Source organism: Oreochromis aureus, linkage group 6 (assembly GCF_013358895.1).
Source record: "Oreochromis aureus strain Israel breed Guangdong linkage group 6, ZZ_aureus, whole genome shotgun sequence".
NCBI classification, from domain to species: Eukaryota; Metazoa; Chordata; class Actinopteri; order Cichliformes; family Cichlidae; genus Oreochromis; species Oreochromis aureus.
Genome location: NC_052947.1, coordinates 27,691,569 through 27,713,103, shown reverse-complemented (window position 1 = coordinate 27,713,103; position 21,535 = coordinate 27,691,569). Strand labels below are relative to the sequence as shown.

General features: G+C 39.8%; 1 protein-coding gene across 2 annotated transcripts in view; it reads left to right on the top strand.

The window, feature by feature from the left end:
- LOC116310808 (inactive rhomboid protein 2) overlaps positions 1–21,535 on the top strand; it is a 36,422-nt gene that overhangs the window by 12,846 nt on the left and 2,041 nt on the right. Inside the window, exons 2-18 of one of the 2 annotated variants that reach the window (XM_031727718.2) lie at positions 4,652–4,792; positions 6,704–6,855; positions 8,021–8,204; positions 8,952–9,173; positions 9,388–9,516; positions 9,806–9,903; positions 10,026–10,250; positions 10,434–10,545; positions 10,872–10,946; positions 12,760–12,921; positions 13,163–13,251; positions 13,333–13,396; positions 13,522–13,616; positions 13,718–13,793; positions 13,959–14,059; positions 14,573–14,726; positions 19,150–20,636. In XM_031727718.2, the coding sequence (XP_031583578.1) occupies positions 4,670–4,792; positions 6,704–6,855; positions 8,021–8,204; positions 8,952–9,173; positions 9,388–9,516; positions 9,806–9,903; positions 10,026–10,250; positions 10,434–10,545; positions 10,872–10,946; positions 12,760–12,921; positions 13,163–13,251; positions 13,333–13,396; positions 13,522–13,616; positions 13,718–13,793; positions 13,959–14,059; positions 14,573–14,726; positions 19,150–19,581 (2,493 nt within the window). In that variant the 5' untranslated portion in view covers positions 4,652–4,669 and the 3' untranslated portion in view covers positions 19,582–20,636. Of the gene's footprint in view, positions 1–4,651; positions 4,793–6,703; positions 6,856–8,020; positions 8,205–8,951; positions 9,174–9,387; positions 9,517–9,805; positions 9,904–10,025; positions 10,251–10,433; positions 10,546–10,871; positions 10,947–12,759; positions 12,922–13,162; positions 13,252–13,332; positions 13,397–13,521; positions 13,617–13,717; positions 13,794–13,958; positions 14,060–14,572; positions 14,727–19,149; positions 20,637–21,535 lie in introns of those variants that run through there. The other variant, XM_031727723.2, reaches the window with a different exon arrangement.

The window sequence follows — 21,535 nt, the reverse complement described above, 5'->3', positions numbered from 1 at the left end:
CTGTGGAAGGAAACAGTTTTATCTTACATCTTACTTGTTTCTTATTCAGTTTCAACCTGAACAGCTGGCTTTTGATTTGTATCACTGTTTCAGTTTTTATAGAAACATATCTGCAACATGAAGGAAGGAATGCACATGGATTTGAAAGGGAGGCTTCTTGGTGCTTTAGAAAATATGCTGTGATGTCACTGCTTCTGGCTGAGGGTAAAGGCTTTCACACAGCTAGAGAAGATCATAGGGCTTCATAACGTGACTAAATTAGTTTCATATATGATCTTTTTTTTTTCTCACATGGTCACATTCATATGACTTTGTTAGTGTTCCTGGCGCTCTCTGACAGGCAGTGACCACAGTAACCATGGTGTTAACCAATCTGTTTCTAGTAATACACCAGTTGAAATAAATTATGATAAATCATCAAAAATAGCATATGGGTTGGTGTCTCCATAGATATTCACATTTGACTGTTACTTTCATGCTTATTAACCTTCCTGGCAATAAAGGCAGAATAGAACCAGCTGGCAGCCAGTTGGGTCGAGTCCCTTCGAGTTGTGCTCATTGACAAAGACTCATTCAGACTGATGGGAACATGTTGGCAATCTGTTTGCATTTGCATGAAGTTGCAGAAGAACAAACAAGAATGCCTTTTGACATTTTGTTGAGTAGTAGGCTGTCTTGTTTTCTTTGTTTTCCAAATTTCTTTAAAAAAAATAAAAAAAACTTGACAAACTTGAAAAGTTGAATGCCAGGATCCTTTTCTTGCTGTTGATTTCAGCTGTCATACCAACATTTCTTAACACCAGTAGAAATGTTTCATTAGAATTGACATGGCTGTGGTATTTTTATTTATTTATTTTTTTAAATATTTGTCTGTTTTGCACTGTTATCATAACAGAGGCTAAAATACATTTTTGTTAAATTAATGTAAAATGATGCATCATTGTAAAATAATGCATGTAGAGCTGCAACATAAAGTGGTAGATAATGCATTATATTTCTATTAGAGTTAGACTAGTCTAAGGCTGAAGTGGCTTAAAGTCCCACTGGACGCTTAGGAAACAAACCCTTGGTTTCTGTTTTGTTTTTTCATATTTTTTTTTTTATGTGTTTGTTTGTTTTTATATCACTATTTTTATATCACAGAGAGACATCATTATAATGGAAGTTCAAGTAAATCTGCTCTCTCTGTGTGAAAGGTCCAGGGTTCATAAAATTTTGTCAAGTGAGCTTTCAAAATAAGTGTGAAGGGTGAGTGATAGTTTCAGATTTAAAAAAAAAAAAAAAAAAAGAGTAAAAATAAACACAAAAATTAATTGGATAACAATTATTATTACCTTAGCAGCAAGTAAAGTGTATGTCGGGGGGAAACATTGCAAAAATTAATACAATTCATATGTTTCTATTCTTTATGTTTAGCTGTTATCCTTCTACAGTCTGTACCCATACGTTTTCTAGTATGGACCCTAACAACTGCCTGCATACATTGATAGACTTGGTTAGACCCGAGCACTCCGTCCATTAGCTAAATTCCTAGCTATTTCATTATCTGAGTGATTTCCAGCCCCTGCCCACTACTCTACTGAACCAGAGGCTGGATTGCCAGTAACCTCCTCTGTCTCTGGAGGGCTGAACCAGGCATTCTGCCTAAGCTTCAAATATTTACCACACCTAATTGAGATCAGTGTAGAAATGTACACTCGTGATAACATAAAGGTATTTTAGAAATTGTGTTTTTTGTTTGTATGTGGACAGAGTAAGTGTTACCTACACTATGGTTAGCCCTGCGCAGCCATTCCTCAGCTCTGTAGTGGAAACTAGGCCGAGCTGGTGTCAGGTTTCCGTGTTGCAGCCGTTCCTGTCCCAGACACTCAGGGACTCGCATTGATTTTATAAACCACAACTCCAGGACAGCATTCAGGGCTCTGAACACCATAATGACATAATGGATGTTTTGGCCAAGCCAAGCAAAATGACATTATGTTCAGTGTGGTGTTTTATGTCTGCAATGCCTTGGATTTCTCTGGAAATGCACTGTGTAATGCTATGCGAAGCACTCTGAGCTCTAGGAATAGACTGGCTGCTTGCTACACCATTAACTGAGATTTGTAAAGACTGGGAGACAAAGATAAGTAAGTTTGACGGTATAATTCAGTCCCTGTGTAGACAATAATGAGTCCTATTTCACCAGTTCCGTTCCATCAACTTGGCTAACGAAGTTGTGGATATGTCATTTCTGTCATCCGCGCAATGCATTTCAATAAATATGATTTGTTGTTAGTAAACACTGACAGTGAGACAAAGTGATATTAAAAGGAGTCATCCTGTTGGTCCTTTGAGTATTGAGTAGTGTGGAGCTTTATTGATATAAGCACATAATCTCCACAGCTTACATCAACAGAAACTGTAAGTAGTCTAAATGGTTGAAGCAGCAGCTCAAAGTGACTTTCACGTTTGTTTTATTGTCTGAAGTAAAGTCAGAAATCAGAAAGGATTCACTGTTATTCATTGTTATTACATATAAAACTGAGATTTTACTAATTGACATTTTAGAACTTTAAAATTAATTAAAGTGCATTGATTTGAAAATATCGAGTTTCTAATTATTTAGCTGTGTGTGCTGCTGTTACAAGACTACTGTGACAAAATTGCAATTGCATTATAAAAATATATATACATGTATTTGTTTTATTCTTTAATGCATGCATTAGTAGGAGAAGCTTAAGCTATTAGATCACCATTATTATGTTCAATCAATAAAAATTAATTCAACACTGCTTATAAGCTGAGAAAACAATAGGGATTACTCACCACCTCCCGAATGTATCATGATTAACAGGGACTATTGATCACCGTTATGTGACGTCATTGTTTATCAGCTGCTTTTTCATTAGAAGTCAAAGTGCAACGTTTGCTGCAGGATCTTTAATTATTTTAGAGTCTCCTTTTTGAGCCGAGTGTCACAGTATGACTGATTTTCTTGTGTGGTGGAGCTATCCCTCTAACTCTCTATGGACACGGTTTAAAAATCAATGAGCAGGGCTGCCTGTGGTCTCATAATTACATTATTTTTGCATCAGTTAAAGTATTTAGGTATTTAATTGTCCAAACTTTACACTAGTGCTGTATTTCCATTTCTTTGTTTTTTGCATTCAATTGTTTTTGATAAATAACTCATTCATGATGTTGTATATTTCCAGAAAATATACAGTATGACATGTATCACCTTCTTACAAAGAGATTTTACTAATAAAATGAATATTTATAACTATAAACCTGAACAAATGTATTGCTTTATTTGATGTTTTGGCTAAATACATGTAATTGAAACACTCACAAGATGTATCATTCTGCCCTGTTTTCCTCATCCTTTAAAATTACATAAGCATAAGTCAGTGACCTAAACACTTTGATGTAAGAGAAGGTTTCTCTTCTTAATACAGCACAATTTCTATGCAAAGCCTTAAAGAATCACTTAAGAAATTGCCTTGAATCAAAAAGCAAGGAAAGCAAAAGCAAAGAAAGTTGGCAGTGTTTTTTTTTTTCCTTTTAGTAGCAGATGGAACTGGAAGGGAGCCAGTTGCTGTTAGAGGCTGATTGTTTGGATAGACTGTAATGGTTTCCTTTTTTCGGTTATTGTTGGCTGTAGGAAGGAAGGCATTAGGTCCAATGCCACAGCAGAGACCTGATATAAATGCAAACAAAAGCGTTTCATTTTCTAAAGATGACGTTTTTATTCTCTTTCTTTATGTGTCATTCTTCTTGACCTTACCGAAATTTTTTTTTTTTTGTTTTTTAAATATTTGCTCCGAAATCCAGTTTAAATAAAGACACTGCTAGAGAATTCATTATTCTTTCAAGAAATATTTAATATATTTCACTACAACATTTTGTAAGTAAGCGTTAATCACTATATTTATGAACATCTTTCAAGTAACGGTAATACTGAAGCTTACAGTACTGTGCCACACCTAATTATTTTATATTTTACTTCCAAGGAGCCCAACTTTCTAATTATTTTATTTTATTTTTATTTTTGAAGTGTTCCCCAGACTTTCTTGAAGTCTTTCTGAGTTTTTCTTTGGACATTGGCTGCTTTTACATTCATTGTCAGTCCAGTCTTGTACTATTTTTTTGGAGGAATGTGGTTTTTTTTTTTTTTTTTTAATTGCGCTACTTAATACTGACCTATGAATAATTCAAACATAAAAAATGAATATGCTGAGGAGGTAAGGAGAGAGGCTAACCATTACTGTCTGCAGCTATCTGTAAAACATGGTGGATACTCTGGCATGGTTTGGGGCTACATTTCAGCCAGTGGTGTTGTGGATGTTGTCAAAATTGATGGAATTATGAACACCTTCATTTTTCAGCATGACAATGATCCCAAACACACTACCAATGCAGTAAAAGCACACCTGGAAAAAAACAGTGGAACAGTATCTGCCATGGATTAGCCTGTCCCAGAGTCCGGACCTCAACGTTATTGAAGCAGTGTCTCTGTTTTTGTCTTACACTGTATTTCCATCTATGTTTAAACCTGCCAATAAATCGCACCTATTGGAGGTTTGATGTATGGAGACTCGCTGTAGACATGCATATATGCAGCTTATCAAATAATAATACAAACTTTGTTTTGTCATGATTTTCTCAGCTCTAGTACTCTGACAGGATGGCATCAAAGGAGGGGGAGGAGCCTCCTCCATACCAAGGCCGAACAGATAGTCGTTTAAAGAGCAAGAAACCACCCAGCCTTGTAATAGCCATCCCTCCACCAGAAGCAGTGATGTCCCAGGTAGGCTGGTTGTTTTTTTTACCTGACCCTGTCCTGCACTGCTTGGTATCATGCAACAGTTATTTAAATGTGTTGTCACATAACACATAATGTGCAGCAAGCGTTTTATGTGGATTTTGAAGGTGGGTGGACCCTAACTCTGAAAATATAGACTGACTCATGAGCCGGTCTGTGCTTCTGTTGTCTCAGAAGTTTGCTGCTCTCTGTGGATTTAACACAATGAATTCTACAAGATATTAGTACATGCTAAATGAACTATCATGGCTGCCTTCCGGTGGCTAGCCACTAAAAAACCAAAGTAAAAGTGTAATTTGCTAAGTGATACTGAAGAGCGTTACTGGCTGAAATCCAAATTGATGACTACTACATCTGAGCTGACGTTGATCACGGACACTGCAGTCTGTCCTGCACTAGGTTAACATGGTCTACAATACTGCAAACTACCCACAAAGTGTGGTGATTTTCTTATTAGCACAGACTGGCAAACATAATACTGACATACTCTTTATGTTGTCAAAGAGTTTAAAAGGTTTTTTTTCTCTCAATTATACAATTTTAAAATAACTTGTTTTTTCTCCCCAGAAAAATGTGTGAAAATATTTACAAATGTCTTCTCTACTCTACCATTATTTAGCTTTTTTTTTTCTTTTTCTTGTACTACTACTGCTACTACTAGTGGCCAGTCAAGCTCCATAGTCTCTCACATCACATGTAATGTAGCGAAATCTAAAAAGCGACCTGTAAAATAACTCACTGTCAATAACTCACTCCTGCGTATAGCACAAAGTTCTTCATTTAAACGAAGATAAGCAAAGATCAGCCCAATGAACACAGAATTAAAACCGAGCCAAAAAAGCCCGAGTATTGTGATTGTTACTGAACAAATTTCTTCAAAGAAAGGCTTTTTATTCATTTTGTGTTAGTCAAGAGCACATTCCTCTCAATCTGCTTCACAAACATGGTCCAAAAAACACGACTGGATGTTTTGTGGGTAGCTCACATGAAGGTTCAGATCAATTTTCGGTTTCACTCACTGTGCGATTATGAAAATTAATGGATGGATTAATGGGCTGATGGACTACTTCATAAATGGTTTGTAATAATCATTTGACTCAGGATGCACAGTAGAAGAAAATAAACGATGATGTGCAGTACTTTACTTTTAAGAGTTTACAACACATTAAAGCAGCACAGTGTTCCTCGATGCCTCTGTAATTGCCACTTGCTCTCGCAAGCAGGCTGTTGGCACAACTATCTGGCAGTTTGTGTAGCCCATATATTTTTAACGGCGGGCCTCATGCTAACAACACAAACAAAGGCATTTCAGCCACACAAATTAGTTGGTGCTCAGAGTTCAACTGAGCATGTCACATTTAAACTGTTCTAAAGGGAAAGCAGTGTAATAAACATGTAAATTTGTGCTGTGGCTTTGCACTGCAGGTATTTATGCTACTAGCTTTTCCATTACAAAGACAATTTTAGATCATCCTAAATTTGGTACTGATTTGCTGCATCATGTGCTGTAGTTAATACGTAATCAGGATGTGTGAGGCAGTGTTATTATTCTAAACTAAAACCCAAAACAAAAACTACATATGAAAAGCATTGTAGTTAAGTAGAATAATTTAAATTGTTGATGTTAAAAATTGTCACATGGGGCACAAACATTTTTGGAGCATTGAACTGAATAACGTTTAAGAGCCACTGGTATAAAAGTGGGCATTTCTCCTCACTCCTCTGGAAGGAGATTGTGTATGGCCTAATTATGAAGGTACATGCAACCTGATCGTTTGACACACTTTCCCTCTGCACAGGCAATATTATTTAGTCTTTATAGCTTATATATTTTATAGCAGCAAAGATTTCTGTACTGTGATGACAACATTTTTTCCCTTCCTTTCTTCTGGTCAGCCACCACGACAATCTCTGAAAAAAAACCCAAGTGCTCAAGCGACCAGTTCTGTGTCAGAGAGCGTCGATGGACATAGAGATGGAGAATTTTCAGCAAGAGAAAGACGGGAGAAGTTTAGTAGACAAACATCGCTCTCACAAAGCATCCGAAAGTAAGCTCTGCTGCTGATTCTGCTGTTGTTTTTGTCTCAGAGTCAAGTGTGACACTTTAAAGACCTACGGTGGATGCATAAGTAGCTTTGGGAGACAGAAAACTCAAGAACAGAGAAAAAAAATCGAATGTATATAAGCATTCTTCCCTAAAGTGCATTTCAACGAAGTCTAGGTGTTGTTCCCTACAGTTCATTCACCTAAAACTATCAAGCACACACAATTCATTCATCAAAAAAATCTCCTCTTCATAATCCTAATTCGTAAATTGCAGTTATTTAATTACCCCCATTTATCAACTACATGTCCTAAGAGTCCAGTCATTGAGCATGCAGCAAGGATCAAGACACTTAATGTTTGGTAATAAAGTGCAGTAATGTCTTTAAGAATGCACAATACGTGACTTTTAAACTTCCCTTATATGAAAGTTACCCAAGCTACATCAGCTTGAACAAAGCTGCATTGTTTAGATAATTTTGACTATCTGGTGTTGAACTTTAGTGAAAAATTTTTTTGAACCATTTATAATTTTAAATGGCATTTGTTTAAAGGTCATGTTACATTTTAATTTTAGGCCACCAGACCTTGTTTACATAAAATACACTCAAAACAAGAAAATAACTGTTTAGCTTGTGGTCCCCAGGGGTCTGTCCCCACTTTTGAATGTTTCAAAAGCCTAAATTATAAATTGAAAAATTTACCCAACATTAACATTTAAGGGCCACCAGACCTTGTTTACATGAATTACACTGTGTTTTGAGAAAACCAATGAGTCGGTTTAGATGCTTTTGAGTCTTTGTCAATCAATTCAGTGTTACATCTTAGTTTTACTTAAACCAACACAATAACACTGTTTACCCAACATTTTACATTTAGGGCCACCAGACCTTGTTTACACTGTTGTTTTTAAGCCAAACAAAACAAGAAAATAAAATATTTAAAAGTTCAGATAATTTTGACTATCTGGTGAACCATTTATCAAAATGTAACTGTTTATTTTTTTTCTTTTGTGGTAGTATCTACTCTCTTCACATAAGGTGAAAACAAGACTCGGATGTTTTGTTTCATTTGTTTTTACGTAGCTTTTAAAAATAGGTATATGTTAAACATTTCAGGTCATTTTTGTGAACATCTTCTTTTAGCTGAACAATCTTTCTGTCCCTCCAGGAGTACAGCCCAGTGGTTCGGTGTGGGCGAAGACTGTGAGACTAATCAGCAGGTCTGGCACCGGAAGAGCCTGCGCCACTGCAGCCAGCGCTATGGCAAGCTGAAGCCCCAGTACAGAGAGCCCGAGACGGCCACCAGCATCGACCAGAGCCTGGATTCACCAGCTGCCCACAGGATGCCCAGGGTATAATACCGTCATACAAACACAGCGTCACTTAGTGTGTTAACCTACTGTTAGGATGCCACAGTTTTATTTAAATTTCTACCTTATCTATAATTTTAACTTGAATTGAGTTCAGAACATCATCCAGGAAACATGATGCACTTTTTGTTTAATATTCTGCTACTTTTGTAATAAAAGAAAAACTTTTTGTACAGAAGAAAACTAAACAGAATGACACACAGCAGGCTCGATGTGTAGCTACTAAGACTTTCCATTTCTAAACTGCCAAGAAGCTCAACTTTTTTTCTTTGTTCTCCACCTGCATTCTTTCACTAGATGAAATGGAGAGATTTCTCAAGAAGACAATGTATTAAAGTGCTGCATAGTTACAGACGTGGACCATCTGTGCTGCAGACGAATCATGTCTCTCTTTCAGTCTGTGCCAGACAGTTCTGCTCTACTCATCCAATATTTTGTTCATCTTTTTGTTCTCTGTCCTCATCTATACACACACCTACCATCATTCCCTCTTTGTAGACGTACATACATGCAGCACAAACACATAAAGCAGTGCTCTCTCTCCCAGTGTCAACACTGTGAAGTTTGTAAGTTATAAATATGATCTGTCAGATCCTCTCATGCTCACCCACAGAGTCCTTCTTGTTCTTCAACATCTGCACAGTAGGAAGATGTAAAGATGTTCAAGTTCACGTGACTGTCACAGTGAAGTATTTTTATCAGGCTGACCCTAATCTCTCTTTCTGCTAGATTGTGGACCCCCTGGCACGAGGGCGAGCCTTCCGCTGCCAGGATGAGTTGGAAAGCCGCTCTCCAAGAACACCTCAAACAGCTCAAGGGGGTCCGGTCACACCAGGCGTCGCCTCACTTACCTCCTTCACCAGCCAGCGCTCCGGGTACAGTCGCTTCCCCAAACGAAAGCGAGAGTCCGTCGCGCGCATGAGCATCAGAGCTGCGTCCAACCTGTTGAGGGTGGGTGGAAATGAAAAGCAGAGTGGCAAGAGCACTGGTTCGAATCCCGGCCTTTAATGTTTCCTCTGTGTTTGCATGCTTTTTAGCGATCCCTTTGAATAAAATGACAGTAAATGCCAGCATTTATTGTTTTTATCATTATTACCATCATTAAAATCTCTCCTTTTTTATGCACTTGAGGAACCGCTTGTCATGTGGCGTGTTTGTTGTTCAGGGTCGCAGCAGCTTGGCAGGCCCACAGGCTGGTCGCAGTTTCCCCAGGAGGAGCTTTGTCAGGCCCAGCTGGATGGACGAGGACACTGTGGATTCTGCAGATGCATCCGAGTCGCTCTTCTTCAGTAAGGTCAGCAGCAGCTCTCGCTACCGCCCGTTTGGCACCCGTATCTTTGCAGCAGTTTCTTTCCTTGCTTTTACTCTGTTTGGCGAACTTCATTCGATTGTCATTGTTTACCTGCTTCTTCTCTCAGCCTCCATTTTTCTTCTGTGACTGTATTCTTCTTTGTTTGTCCTCCTCTCTTCCTTGCTGTTCGTGTGTCCTGTACAGCAACACATAACATATGTCTACACGTTAATTACTGCCCTCCCTTTTTACTTTTGGCATGTCCTCTGTGTCCTGAATTACCTCTGTACAGGGTGATGTCCGTGATGAGTTATATTCCATGGCCGATGATGTCTTTGAATCGCCCCCCATGTCTGCCTGTTTTGCTCCCTGCGAGCAACCTTCCAGCCTGTGAGTAAATATAAATACTCAACCAAAGTCTCTGAATTGCACACATTGTGTTTTGTTTTTTCTCTTTTTTTCCTTTTTAACCCTAATTCTTTCTCTGTCTTGCATACCTGTCTTCCTCTCAGTCCCAGTAAGGATTTATCACAGGCTCCTAAAACGCCAACCCTATTCCACGAAATGGCTCAACCTCGGCGCGGACGTCGCATTGCCTCCCAAGTGAAGCACTTTGCGTTTGACAAGCAAAAACGTCAGTATGGTTTGGGAGTTGTGGGGAAATGGCTAAACCGACAGTATCGACGAAGCATTAGCAGCAACGTCCAGAAGCAGCTGGACGACTTCCACAGCCACAGGTTGGGAATGAGCACTGTGCATATATGCAAGTGAATTATTTGCTTGATTTAAATCAAAATAACACAATAAACTCAGAGAGAAACATAATTAGGCTGACAAAGCACTGAAAGTATTTATTGGTTAGTCTTTGTTTTAGCTGTTACTCGATTCACAGCACTGTTTTGTGGTGTGCATGATTTCAGACCCTACTTTACCTACTGGATTACATTTGTCCATATCGTTATCACGTTGCTGGCCTGCTGCACGTATGGGTTTGCCCCTGTTGGGTTTGCACAGCATTCGACAACTGAGCTGGTAAGTATATATCTCACAGATTAATTTGGAGCAATATTTAAAAATAGAAAATGTACTTTTTGACATGACAGGTTTCATATCAGTGTGAAAATTGAAGGTTAACATTTTGTAGTGTAACTCAGTATTGAAATTTAGAATTTTTTTTTTTGCTCTTTAACACTCAATGTAAATATATTGCTAACTTTTTAGTAGCTGTATTTGTGCCCACAGAAAACTCACAGAAAGAGATGTATTTAATAAATAAAGTGTATTACTGTGCAAACTAATACTCACAAGTCTTTGATCAGACTCATTTGTAAACTGTGATGCTCTGCTGCCCTCTGTAGGTGCTGAAGAACAAAGGCATTTATGAGAGTGTTAAGTATGTCCAACAACAGAACTTCTGGATTGGTCCAAGCTCTGTAAGTTTAGCTGTAGTATTAATGTGCTTAGAACTGCTTTGGATGTTTATCTAGATGTGCAAAACCTAAGGGAACAGCTCTCAAAAATGGTCGATATGGTAAAATGAACACAGCCAGAATGTATGATACTAACACAGCTAAAGGGAACTCGCACTTTGGTGTGAAGTTTAGGTTTGCTGTGTTTTCAGGTGGGACACTTCTGCCCTCCTCTAGTGCATTTACTTTATTTTCTCACTTCATGTTTTATCAGTGATACTTTACTCCATTTATTAAGTTACATACCTAAAAATGTCAAATTATTTTCTGCATTTAAAATTGATCATTTCAGTTGTTAGAGTAAATTGTTTAAATGGAGGCTGAGCTGACCGGTTTTAGTAATTTATTAAGAAAAATAAAAGAACTTCTGTGCTTGAATGCATGAGCACAATACACTATGTTGCCAAAAGTATTCACTCGTCTGCCTTCACAGGCATATGAACTTGAGTGACGTCCCATTCTTAATCCACAGAGTTTAATGTGATGTCGGCCCACCCTTTGCAGCTGTAACAGCTTCAACTCTTCTGGGAAGGTTTTCCAGAAGGATTAGGGGTGTTTTTCTGAAAATTTTTGCTCATTGTTCCAGAAGTACATTTGTGAGGTCAGAAACTGATGTTGGAGGAGAAGGCCTGGCTCACAGTCTCCACTCTAATTCATCCCAAAGGTGTTGAATCTACCTAAATCTATCGGGTTGAGATTAGGACAGTCAGTCTCTTCTACACTCGCTCATCCACACCTTTATGGACCTTTCTTAGTAATGAAAATAACATTATCATCCTTCCAGCAGACAAGGATAGGTGCATGGTTTTGCTAAACCAGAAAGACTATCATGAGAAAATTGTGTCACTGCTCAGTGACAAAAATACTTAGAAGCCCCTGAAACGAGACCCAGGAAGTGGTTACAGGAAGAGGGTGATAGCTTGTCTGATGCAGTTAGAATGAGACAATGGTATGACGGGACCTCATACCACAGGCTTAACCCAGGCGAATCTACACCAAGTCTGTATAGTTTACCCAAGATAAATAAACAGGGTTTACCTTCAAGACTAATTGTCTGCATGATCAACTCGGTCACCTATAACATCTCAAAGTTTCTGGCTTCGATCCTCAAACCGTTGGTAGGCAGCTCTGAACACCACATCCAGAACACCTTGGATTTTGTTGAGAAAGTGAGAGATGTCATTATGGAAGTTTGAGCGGGGAGTCAAGGAGGCCATTTACGTAAAAAGGGAAAGACCATCTCTGAATCGAGGAGGAGGCCTAAGGGTACATCTTTCACCATCTTATAATGCTGTGATTGCAGCCATTTCCCAACTCTCTGTGAATGGTACTCATGGCCTTTGGTCAGTGGTCCTTGATCAATGATCAGTAGTCTTTGATCAACAGGATTTTGATCATTGGTTATTGATCAATGGTCATGACAATTTGCATATTAATGATCACAGCCCATTGTTCCTTCAGTGGTGCTAGTTTCAGTCATTGTGCAAATTTACTGTTTATAAGGTTGAGGAAACCTGCAGTCAGTTGAGACTGAAAAAAGTTACTTGGATGAGTGATGAAACGTCTCCCCCACTAAAAACGCTACGTCCAGATGAACAGAATCAACTTTTGGGGCTTGAATTCAATGATTTGGATAGAGGAGGAAATACTTTTGGGAAAATAGTGTATTTAAAAGATAGACAGGCACCAATTTATTTCTTTACCATCTTAATCTGTGTTTGGCATGTGTGTTACCACATTTTTTTTAATCTTTAAAATCATTTCCTTCAATTCTTAGGAAGACCTCATCCACCTGGGGGCAAAATTCTCCCCCTGCATCCGTCGGGATGCACAAATCGTCAGCCTGATCAAAAAGGCCAGAGAGCTTGAGAAAGATTCTGGCTGCTGCGTTCAGAATGACAACTCTGGATGTGTGCAGACCCTCAGCTCCGACTGCTCTGTACGTGATAATGTACACATACCTGTGCACATTAGTTTATAATCTTTAAGCATATAATCACTTAAACACTCATGCTAATTATTCACAGCGTCTTTGCTGTGCTCTTGAACTTTTCCTCTTTAGATGCAGATTTTAGGTGTGCAGGAAAAAAGAATCTTTTTCTAATCTTTTTCATTTCTTTGCTGTGTTTGGTAAATGAGAAAGAAAACTGTGTCTTAAATATTTAAATAACTTCATGCAGGAGACGCTGGCCACCTTTATTAAATGGGACAATGAACAAATGGAAAACATCAGTAGGTCGTCCGGTTCTGTCTGTCACCAGGACCCCAGGTGAGGATATGAAGCTTAAAGTGTGTCATTAAACGCTCAGCAGCATTTGACCACTTTGATGCTTTTTCTTGTTGTGAACAGAATATGTGAGGAGCCTGCCTCTGCAGAGCCTCATTTATGGAAGGATGACATCACCACGTGGCCGGTGAGGAGACACCGCTGCCTCGTTCATTCTTCATATTTCTGTTGCTACTCTGTGTTCATGGGCATCTGAAGCACATTTTATATCAATTTTACTTTTTTTCTTGGTTTTACCTGTACTGCCGTCAGATCTGTACATATCCAAAGAAGTGGAGTCACACAGGCTACAGACACATGGACTGTAATATCAAAGGACGGCCCTGCTGCATAGGAACTAAGGGCAGGTGTGAAACATGTGTTTGCTAAAGCACTGTGCTACTGTGAGGTCATCTGTTTAAAAAAAAAAAGAAAAAAGAAAAAAAGATTTTATTTATGTATTTTGTAGATGTGAGATCGCAACCAGAGAGTATTGCACTTTCATGCATGGTTACTTCCACGAGGAAGCCACCCTCTGCTCACAGGTATTGTGTGTGCATGATGATGTGTGTGTGTGTGTGTGTGTGTGTGTGTGTGTGTGTGTGTGTGTGTGTGTGTGTGTGTGTGTGTGTGTGTGTGTGTGTGTGTGTGTGTGTGTGTGTGTGTGTCTTTTTCTTTAGTGTGTTTCTGACTGCAGTGTTGTTACACAGGTCCACTGTCTGGATGAAGTGTGCGGCTTGCTGCCCTTCCTTAATCCTGACGTTCCCGATCAGGTCTACCGTCTCTGGCTCTCTCTCTTCCTACATGCTGGGTACGCACTTCCCTTTGCAGCATCGTCCTAAGACAAAGATTTGTTCTTCCTTTGGTCGTGTTTTATGGCTATGTTGCACAGATCTTTTAATTTCTGACACATGTATCCATGAATGAGCCATTTCAGCTGAATGTAGCATTGATGATATATTATGAGACTGTGTAATATGCCATGACAAAGCCTTTTACACAGTCAATGAACTGTTTCATTAATTTGCTATGAGTGATTACTTGATGCGGTTTCACTGTGTCAGCATCCTTGAGGATTCAAAACTAATGAAACATTTCTAAATGAGGACCCAGTGCTTGTGAGAAGTTCACTCACATGAGAACTGTAATACTAATACCAGGCAGGCACAAGGGATTTCCCTCAGATGTAACCCTTTAAAAGCAGGCGCGCAAACAAGCCAAAGGAGCTTAATGGGGGAAAAAAATAAAATCCTAAATGCATATTTGTGATAAAGCAGTGGTGGAAAGGAGTTTTAGTTACCTTTGTCCGTGTGTGTGTGTGTAGGCTTTTACACTGCGTGGTGTCCGTAGTGTTCCAGATGACCATACTGAGGGATCTGGAGAAGCTGGCAGGTTGGCTTCGCATCTCCATCATTTACATGTTGAGTGGCATCACTGGTAACCTCGCCTCTGCCCTCTTCCTGCCCTACAGAGCCGAGGTGAGTTCATCGCATATATGTAAATACACATTAATACACTTTTTTTCCTGCAAGTTCCAAGACACACAGGATGTCAAGTTTTGTGCACTTAAGCTTTTTAAATTCGTTTGTCTGAAAGTTTATGCTAAACCTTCAGTTAAGTGTCCTTGGTAAGTGAATGTTCCAGTCATATCCACTATAAGGAAACTCTGTTTAATCTGTTAAGTCTGTATATGTGGGGCACTTGGGGCTCAGGAGCAAATCACCCACTAAATAGAAGGTCTGGTTCGATCCCCGGCTCCTCCAGCCCACATGCCAGTGTGTCCTTGGACACGATGCTGAAGAAAGAAAAACAGCTTTTCACACACTTTGTTCTGAACACCAACATATCTGAGTTGCAGTGACTTTTGACAGGATTGGATTGGATGTACTTCTGTTGATTAAGCACTCACACTTGACACACACAGGTACTTTCACACAGTCAAATTTCTGCGATGTAAAATCAGATATTGTATATACTCACGTGCTTTCTTCCTCATTTACCCCCCAAATGATCTAAAGGGAGAAACCGTCATGCTGTTGCACTTCATGTATTTCTCGCTACACTATAATCTGTGAGTTCAGGTCCAAATGTCACCTGTGTGAGCTCCAGCTGTCGTTAGTTTTGTGTTACTTTTTTTTATTTGAATTGCAGTTTCTGTGCCTGCTGTTTAAACTCTGTGGCTTAGCTCAGCTTAGTTGAGTTCACTCACTGGACGAGGGTTTCTCCTGCTGGGGATTATTGGAGCAGAATTGACCGTCTCAGTCTAGAGGTTTAGAGGGGTGCAGGGAACACTTGTGGTATTAACTGTGGAAGTGCCTGGAGAAACTGAACTTGGGTTAACAGCACATGAGACGACTTTACTGTGAAAGCAGCAGCGCCACCAAACAGAGCATCAAGCACGAACCAGACAATCCAAGAAAGACGTGTCACAGTGCTCCCAACATTTCAGTGACAGGTAACAGCACAGCACAGCAACCAGCAGGGTAGTCAGTTATGACTGTGCAGGGATAAAGAAAGAAAGGTGACCCATTATTCACAGAGTTACGTTGCATATAACCGTGGTGGATGCCATCCACAGTGTACTGCTGGATGTGCTGATGGAAAGTTGAGGCAATCCTCACACAAGATCAAGTGTGAGATAGAAAATAGTTGCTGAATCAGCTGCAGTTACATGCTACCTTAACTGATGTCTGTATGTCGTTTCAAAATGCTCTAAATAGTTGACGCTGTTCCTTTGTTGTCTGCCTTATTCTTTGTGGGGGGAAAAAAAAAAAACTGACCAGAAAATATTAGATTAAACCAGCCGATGTGGTTGAATTTCATACACATAAATATTTACAAGGAGGAAAGCAGATCTCGCCTGAAACAACGGGGCCTTTGTCTTTTTTTTTTCTTTGTCTTTTTTAAAGAGTAACACTACTTTAAGTGATTTATTGTCATTTTTGCAAAAAAAAACCCCAACAACAAATTAATAAACGTTTGGGGGGGGGGGGCTGCTTTCTACCAGCAAGCCTGCTTTGTTCTGTATGTATCTATATAGCCCAGTTTCCCCTTTAAGAGATTAGCCTAATGCCATTGTGCGGGTTAACAAAGGCCACTGCTGTGGTACTTAGTGAATGAGATTTCATGTTTTTCCTTTTAAACAAAGACGATTGTTGCAGAGACCAGACCTGGTCCACACGTTTCTGAACAGGTCCACACACACACACACACACACACACACACACACACACACACACACACACACACACACACACACACACACACACACACACACACACACACACACATGAAACAGTTCCTCACTGATAGAGGGGACAGTTTTAATGTATAACGAGACCAACATGTAACACATTTATGTACACGATGGTTTGATTTTATAAGCGAGCTCCAGTTGTTTTTACCTGATAATTACTGTAGTTCTAAATATCAGTGACCAGCTCACATGTCTTCACACACCAGGAATAACCAGAGGAAGCACATGCAGTGAGGCCGCTTAAGGAGGCGATTTAAGTGGATTATCCCTTTACTGCTGAATTAAGGAGCCCCTGTGGCTTTAGCAAAAATGGCTCAAACAGCAGCTGTGACTGGAAATAATAGTTTTCATAAGTAAAGGAGCTCTACGGATTTGTGAAGGAACAACTTTAGTTTCAGTTCATTAAGCTCTGCAGAGACGAGCAAACATGAATATTTATTTGATAATGTCAGTCAAACGTCTTTTTGCTAACCACCAGTGCAGGGTACGCTACAACATAAAGTATGCTGACCATACCTTCCTCCTCCTTTCACATTTAAAACCACAACATTTTTTTTTTCTTAGGAGCCAGAAAACATCTTCAAGCAGTTTAAGTTACATTAAAAGGCTTTGATATGCTTCGATATGCTCAGGTTGGATGCTTTAAAAAAATCAGTTCTCGACCCGACTTTCATGCTTTTGGGTTTGGTGTCTTTAAAACGGATAGCTTTTTTAAAACTATGTTTTTATTGCTTTTACAGTAACAAATAGAGTCAGCTTGACTAATATTATGTCCACTGTTTATATATTATCTTGAGTTTTTGTTTCAGTTTTAAACTTTTGTTTGGCTCCATTTTAGGTGCTTCCTGTCCTGCTGCTTAACAGTGTAGAAGTAATTCACTGTGGAGTTATTACAACACATTTACCTGCCTTCAGTTAGATTAAAGCTGTTCACGATCAGAGACTTTAATAGACTTGACATTTTAGAATTAATTAAATCCTGACACTGTGAGCATGTGAAACCTAAAAGCTTTAAACCACGGGAAAAACAAAACAAAGGTGCTAAGCATGTTGACAGTGAGACGTCGGTGAGTTTTCTTCTTTATCTTGGTATTTGAGTGGAAGAATTTGAAGAGTGATTTCTGGAGAAATATGAAGGGATACCTGGAGATTATATACGTTACTTTCAAGGAGGAATTAGAGAGGAGTGTCTGTCTGTTAGAACACTTCTTAATATAATTCACGAAATTATTTGTACAAAAACATTTAGCTGATTATGAGAGAGTCATATGGGAACGCACAAAGCTTCTGATTCAGTTTGAGAGCTGTGAGCAGGCTAATTCTGAATGAGGTGTTTGGATCAGTCACTTTGACTCTGACTGTTTGTGTCAAATTAATGTAGAAACGTGAACAGTACGAGTTTAAAATTCACGGCAGCTCGTTTTTCTTAAAGGAGCAAAAAATAGGATTTTAATCTGAACCTGAAATAAGGGAAGTGGGATATCTGTGAGCACATTCCCGACTTCAGATTGGCACATCCTCACTTCGGTTAACTAAGACGTCCTCTCAGTTCCTGTCTCAGCCCCGGTGTTGTCGGTCTTAACCAATGGCGAGTGACGATGACTCGTGTGAGGAGCGTGTGGGTGGAGTGCCGTGCACTTTTTTTTTTTCTTTTTTTTAAAAATGTTTGTGGGTGTTTAATGTCTTTGCCGATTAGCCATCTGCCTCTCACCAGGCCAAGGTTTGACGTCACCTTAATCTGCTCACCTTTACTGCGTGACCCTGGGCTCATACTGCACATCTTCCCCAGGACTGGATCTTTAACATAAGATCTGTGCACAACTAAACCTGCATTACAGTTTGAAAGCTTCAGTATGGATGTACTGAGAGTCGCTTAGAAACTTCTCTGAACCTCTGTGCTTTGCTTTAAAGAATAATTTATGAGAGGTGCTTGTGAGTTTTTATCCTTTCCTTACTTACAGTAACTACAGTTTACACTGCATTAAGCCTCTTAGTGTTACTCATAATGAGTCGATTTAAATAATTGTTACTTAAAATACTATCCTGGTACTTGCTGCCAGGATTCGTAATCAGGTTAAATCTCTGCTGCTCTGGGCCTAAACGGCGCGTCTGCCTGGTCTGTCTGTCAGCGAGCTAACTGGTTGTTGCACTTTATTTGCTGTTGTTAAATCACTGATTAATTCAGAGACCTGCTTCACATTTAAACAAACACAGTTCACTTTAATGGTTTCCTCTGCAAATAACACAGTTCGACAAATCATCTTATTAAAATGTGTTTTTATTTAAAAAAATAAAATAAAATGTTACAGTTCTGACAACTCCTGGAAAATTGTTCCAGGAGTTGTCTCCCCTTTCCCACCCACCACCAGCACGTGTGAGCCTATGTAATGTGCCAATTAAGTGGAGCAGTTAGAGTCACCCTGACATCCTGTTTGCCCCCTAACAGGATGTGTGCCTTTAATTTCCAGGACACACTAAAAGCACCTGATGCTTATCATGCGTAGGTTCAGTGCTGAGTCAGGTGTTTAGGTTTTCTGTGCACACTGTGTGAAGCAGCATGCATGCTGGAGGAATCCTCTTTAGTTCCTGTGTAACTTGTTTTTTTTTTTTTGTTTTTGTTTTTTTTCCTGTCTCTCTCCTGACAGGTGGGTCCAGCGGGGTCTCAGTTTGGGCTCCTCGCTTGCCTCTTTGTTGAGCTGTTTCAGGGTTGGCAGATGCTGGAGAAGCCCTGGAATGCCTTTTCTAAACTGTCGTGCATCGTGCTCTTCCTCTTCCTGTGCGGCCTTCTGCCGTGGATCGACAACATCGCTCACATCTTCGGTTTCCTCAGCGGCCTGCTGCTCTCGTTTGCCTTCTTGCCCTACGTCACCTTCGGGACATTCGACAAGTACCGGAAACGTATCCTCATCGCCGTCTCGTTATTGGCATACGTCGGACTGTTCGCTTCCCTCATCGTTTGGTTTTATATTTACCCAATTAACTTCCACTGGCTGGAGCATCTGACCTGCTTACCGTTCACAAACAAGTTTTGTGAAAAATACGACATAGACCACAACATCGAACATGTGGTGAACTAGTCTGGAGGCCACAGATGACATCTAAATTACCAAACTGCCTGTGCTGCCGGCCTACTAGCTGGTAGTCAACGATGTGATCAATCATCTGGGTGGCTACTTTTAAATCTCTTTTTTTTTTTTCTTTTAAAAATTTTTTTTCTACTCAAACTCCATGCAACCAGAACTGGATCACTTCCTCCTCAAAAGTCAGCTGACTTTCCTGCTTCCATAAAACCTATCCAGTCCTTTTTCAGTCCTCTGTGTCTGGTACGACCGGCAATGTTAATTTGCCAACTGATGAACATAAAAAAGGAAAAGGCACTCAGGACATTAAAACTGCAAAGAGCTGATGGATCCAAAAGATCTACAGAGTGAGCGACTCCTTCAGTTTATATGAAGAGTCGTGTTGAAGTAAAGAAGCCGAGTCAAAGGAGGAGGAGGAGGTTTGGACGACTCTGGCTGACAGTCGTTTCCCTTTAACTCTGTGGACGACGATACCACAGCGGGTCATCGAGCATCTTGTAGCCCAATTCAGATGCTTCCTTGTTTTTTGCTAACACTGGATTAACACTACAGACGCCGTCTGCTGCTGTATGTTTTTTCTTTTTGTATTTGCCCATTGCGCGTATGCACTTGGCATGTCGATAGTCTGCGGAGCAGTGAAATGTTATGCTAAAGTTAATGATGTGATCCAAGTACTAACAGCAGTTAAGGCACGTTTCAGTCTACAGCACCTAGTTGCCTTAAACAGACTTTGGCGTTTTACGGAGATGCCTCGTTGTACCTTTGAATACTGCTTGTAATCAACTGTGTAAATAATGACAGACATTTTTTTTTTTTTACCCTCAGCTACCAAAGCAAGTTGTCATGCTGCTTTCAGGAGCTCGTGTATGCATGATCTTTTTACAGCCACTTCTCTGTATGCCAATGCCACGAACAAATTTTTACTTGAGCTCTACTTTTAAATCACTATTTGATTGTTTCTGTCTGGTAACACAGTGGTGCCTAAACTGTTTGGTTTTTTTTTTTTTTTTAATTTTAGTTTTTTTTAAATTTACTCTGTGAAAAAAAAAAAATGGACACAAGAAAACAGTATTTATTTAGCAATGATTTCACAGGCTGCTTTTCTCAGATCAAATTAAGATTTGTACTACATTTCCGACTCTGTGAAACAGTCAGACTCACGGGATCTCCTACATGTTTCACCCAGGTACTGAAACGTTGGTGAAATGCGTCGCCATCTCCATTTTCACTCGGTAATGTTCTGAAATGATTTCAAACCTGGACAAACTTCTCTGCACACATGCAGCTGATGGCGGATTTGGAAACGACACGTTTCAGAGGCCCGACAGCCTGAAGTGAAACTGACTCACCATCACGGGTGTCGTTGTTGTTCGGGGTTCTTGTTTGAGTTGACCCCGACTGTTAGAACCACAATATTGACCGTTGTGTGGAGGATTATGTGAGTTTAGTTAGTGAGTGATTATGAGATTATGTGAGTTAGTCTATAGGACTGACGGATAATCCTGTGTTTAAGACAACACAAACATCCAGAGTAGGTCGCTTGTTGGATGCTTCAGATGTTTTGAGTTTTAGCGTCACTGTTTTTTGCATTGCTGGAGCCACAGGACTCATACAGACATGCCCTCGTGCATTTGACCGGTAAAGTGTGAACAAAGACATCCACCCTTCCTCCTCCTCCTCCTCCTCCTCCTCCTCCTCCTCCTCCTCCTCCTCCTCCTCCTCCTCCTCCTCCTCCTCCTCCTCCTCCTCCTCCCTCCTCCTCCTCCTCCTCCTCCTTCTTCTTCTTCTTCTTCTTCTTCTTCTTCTTCTTCTTCTTCTTCTTCTTCTTCTTCTTCTTCTTCTTCTTCTTCTTCTTCTTCTTCTTCTTCTTCTTCTTCTTCTTCTTCTTCTTCTTCTTCTTCTTCTTCTTCTTCTTCTTCTTCTTCTTCTTCTTCTTCTTCTTCTTCTTCTT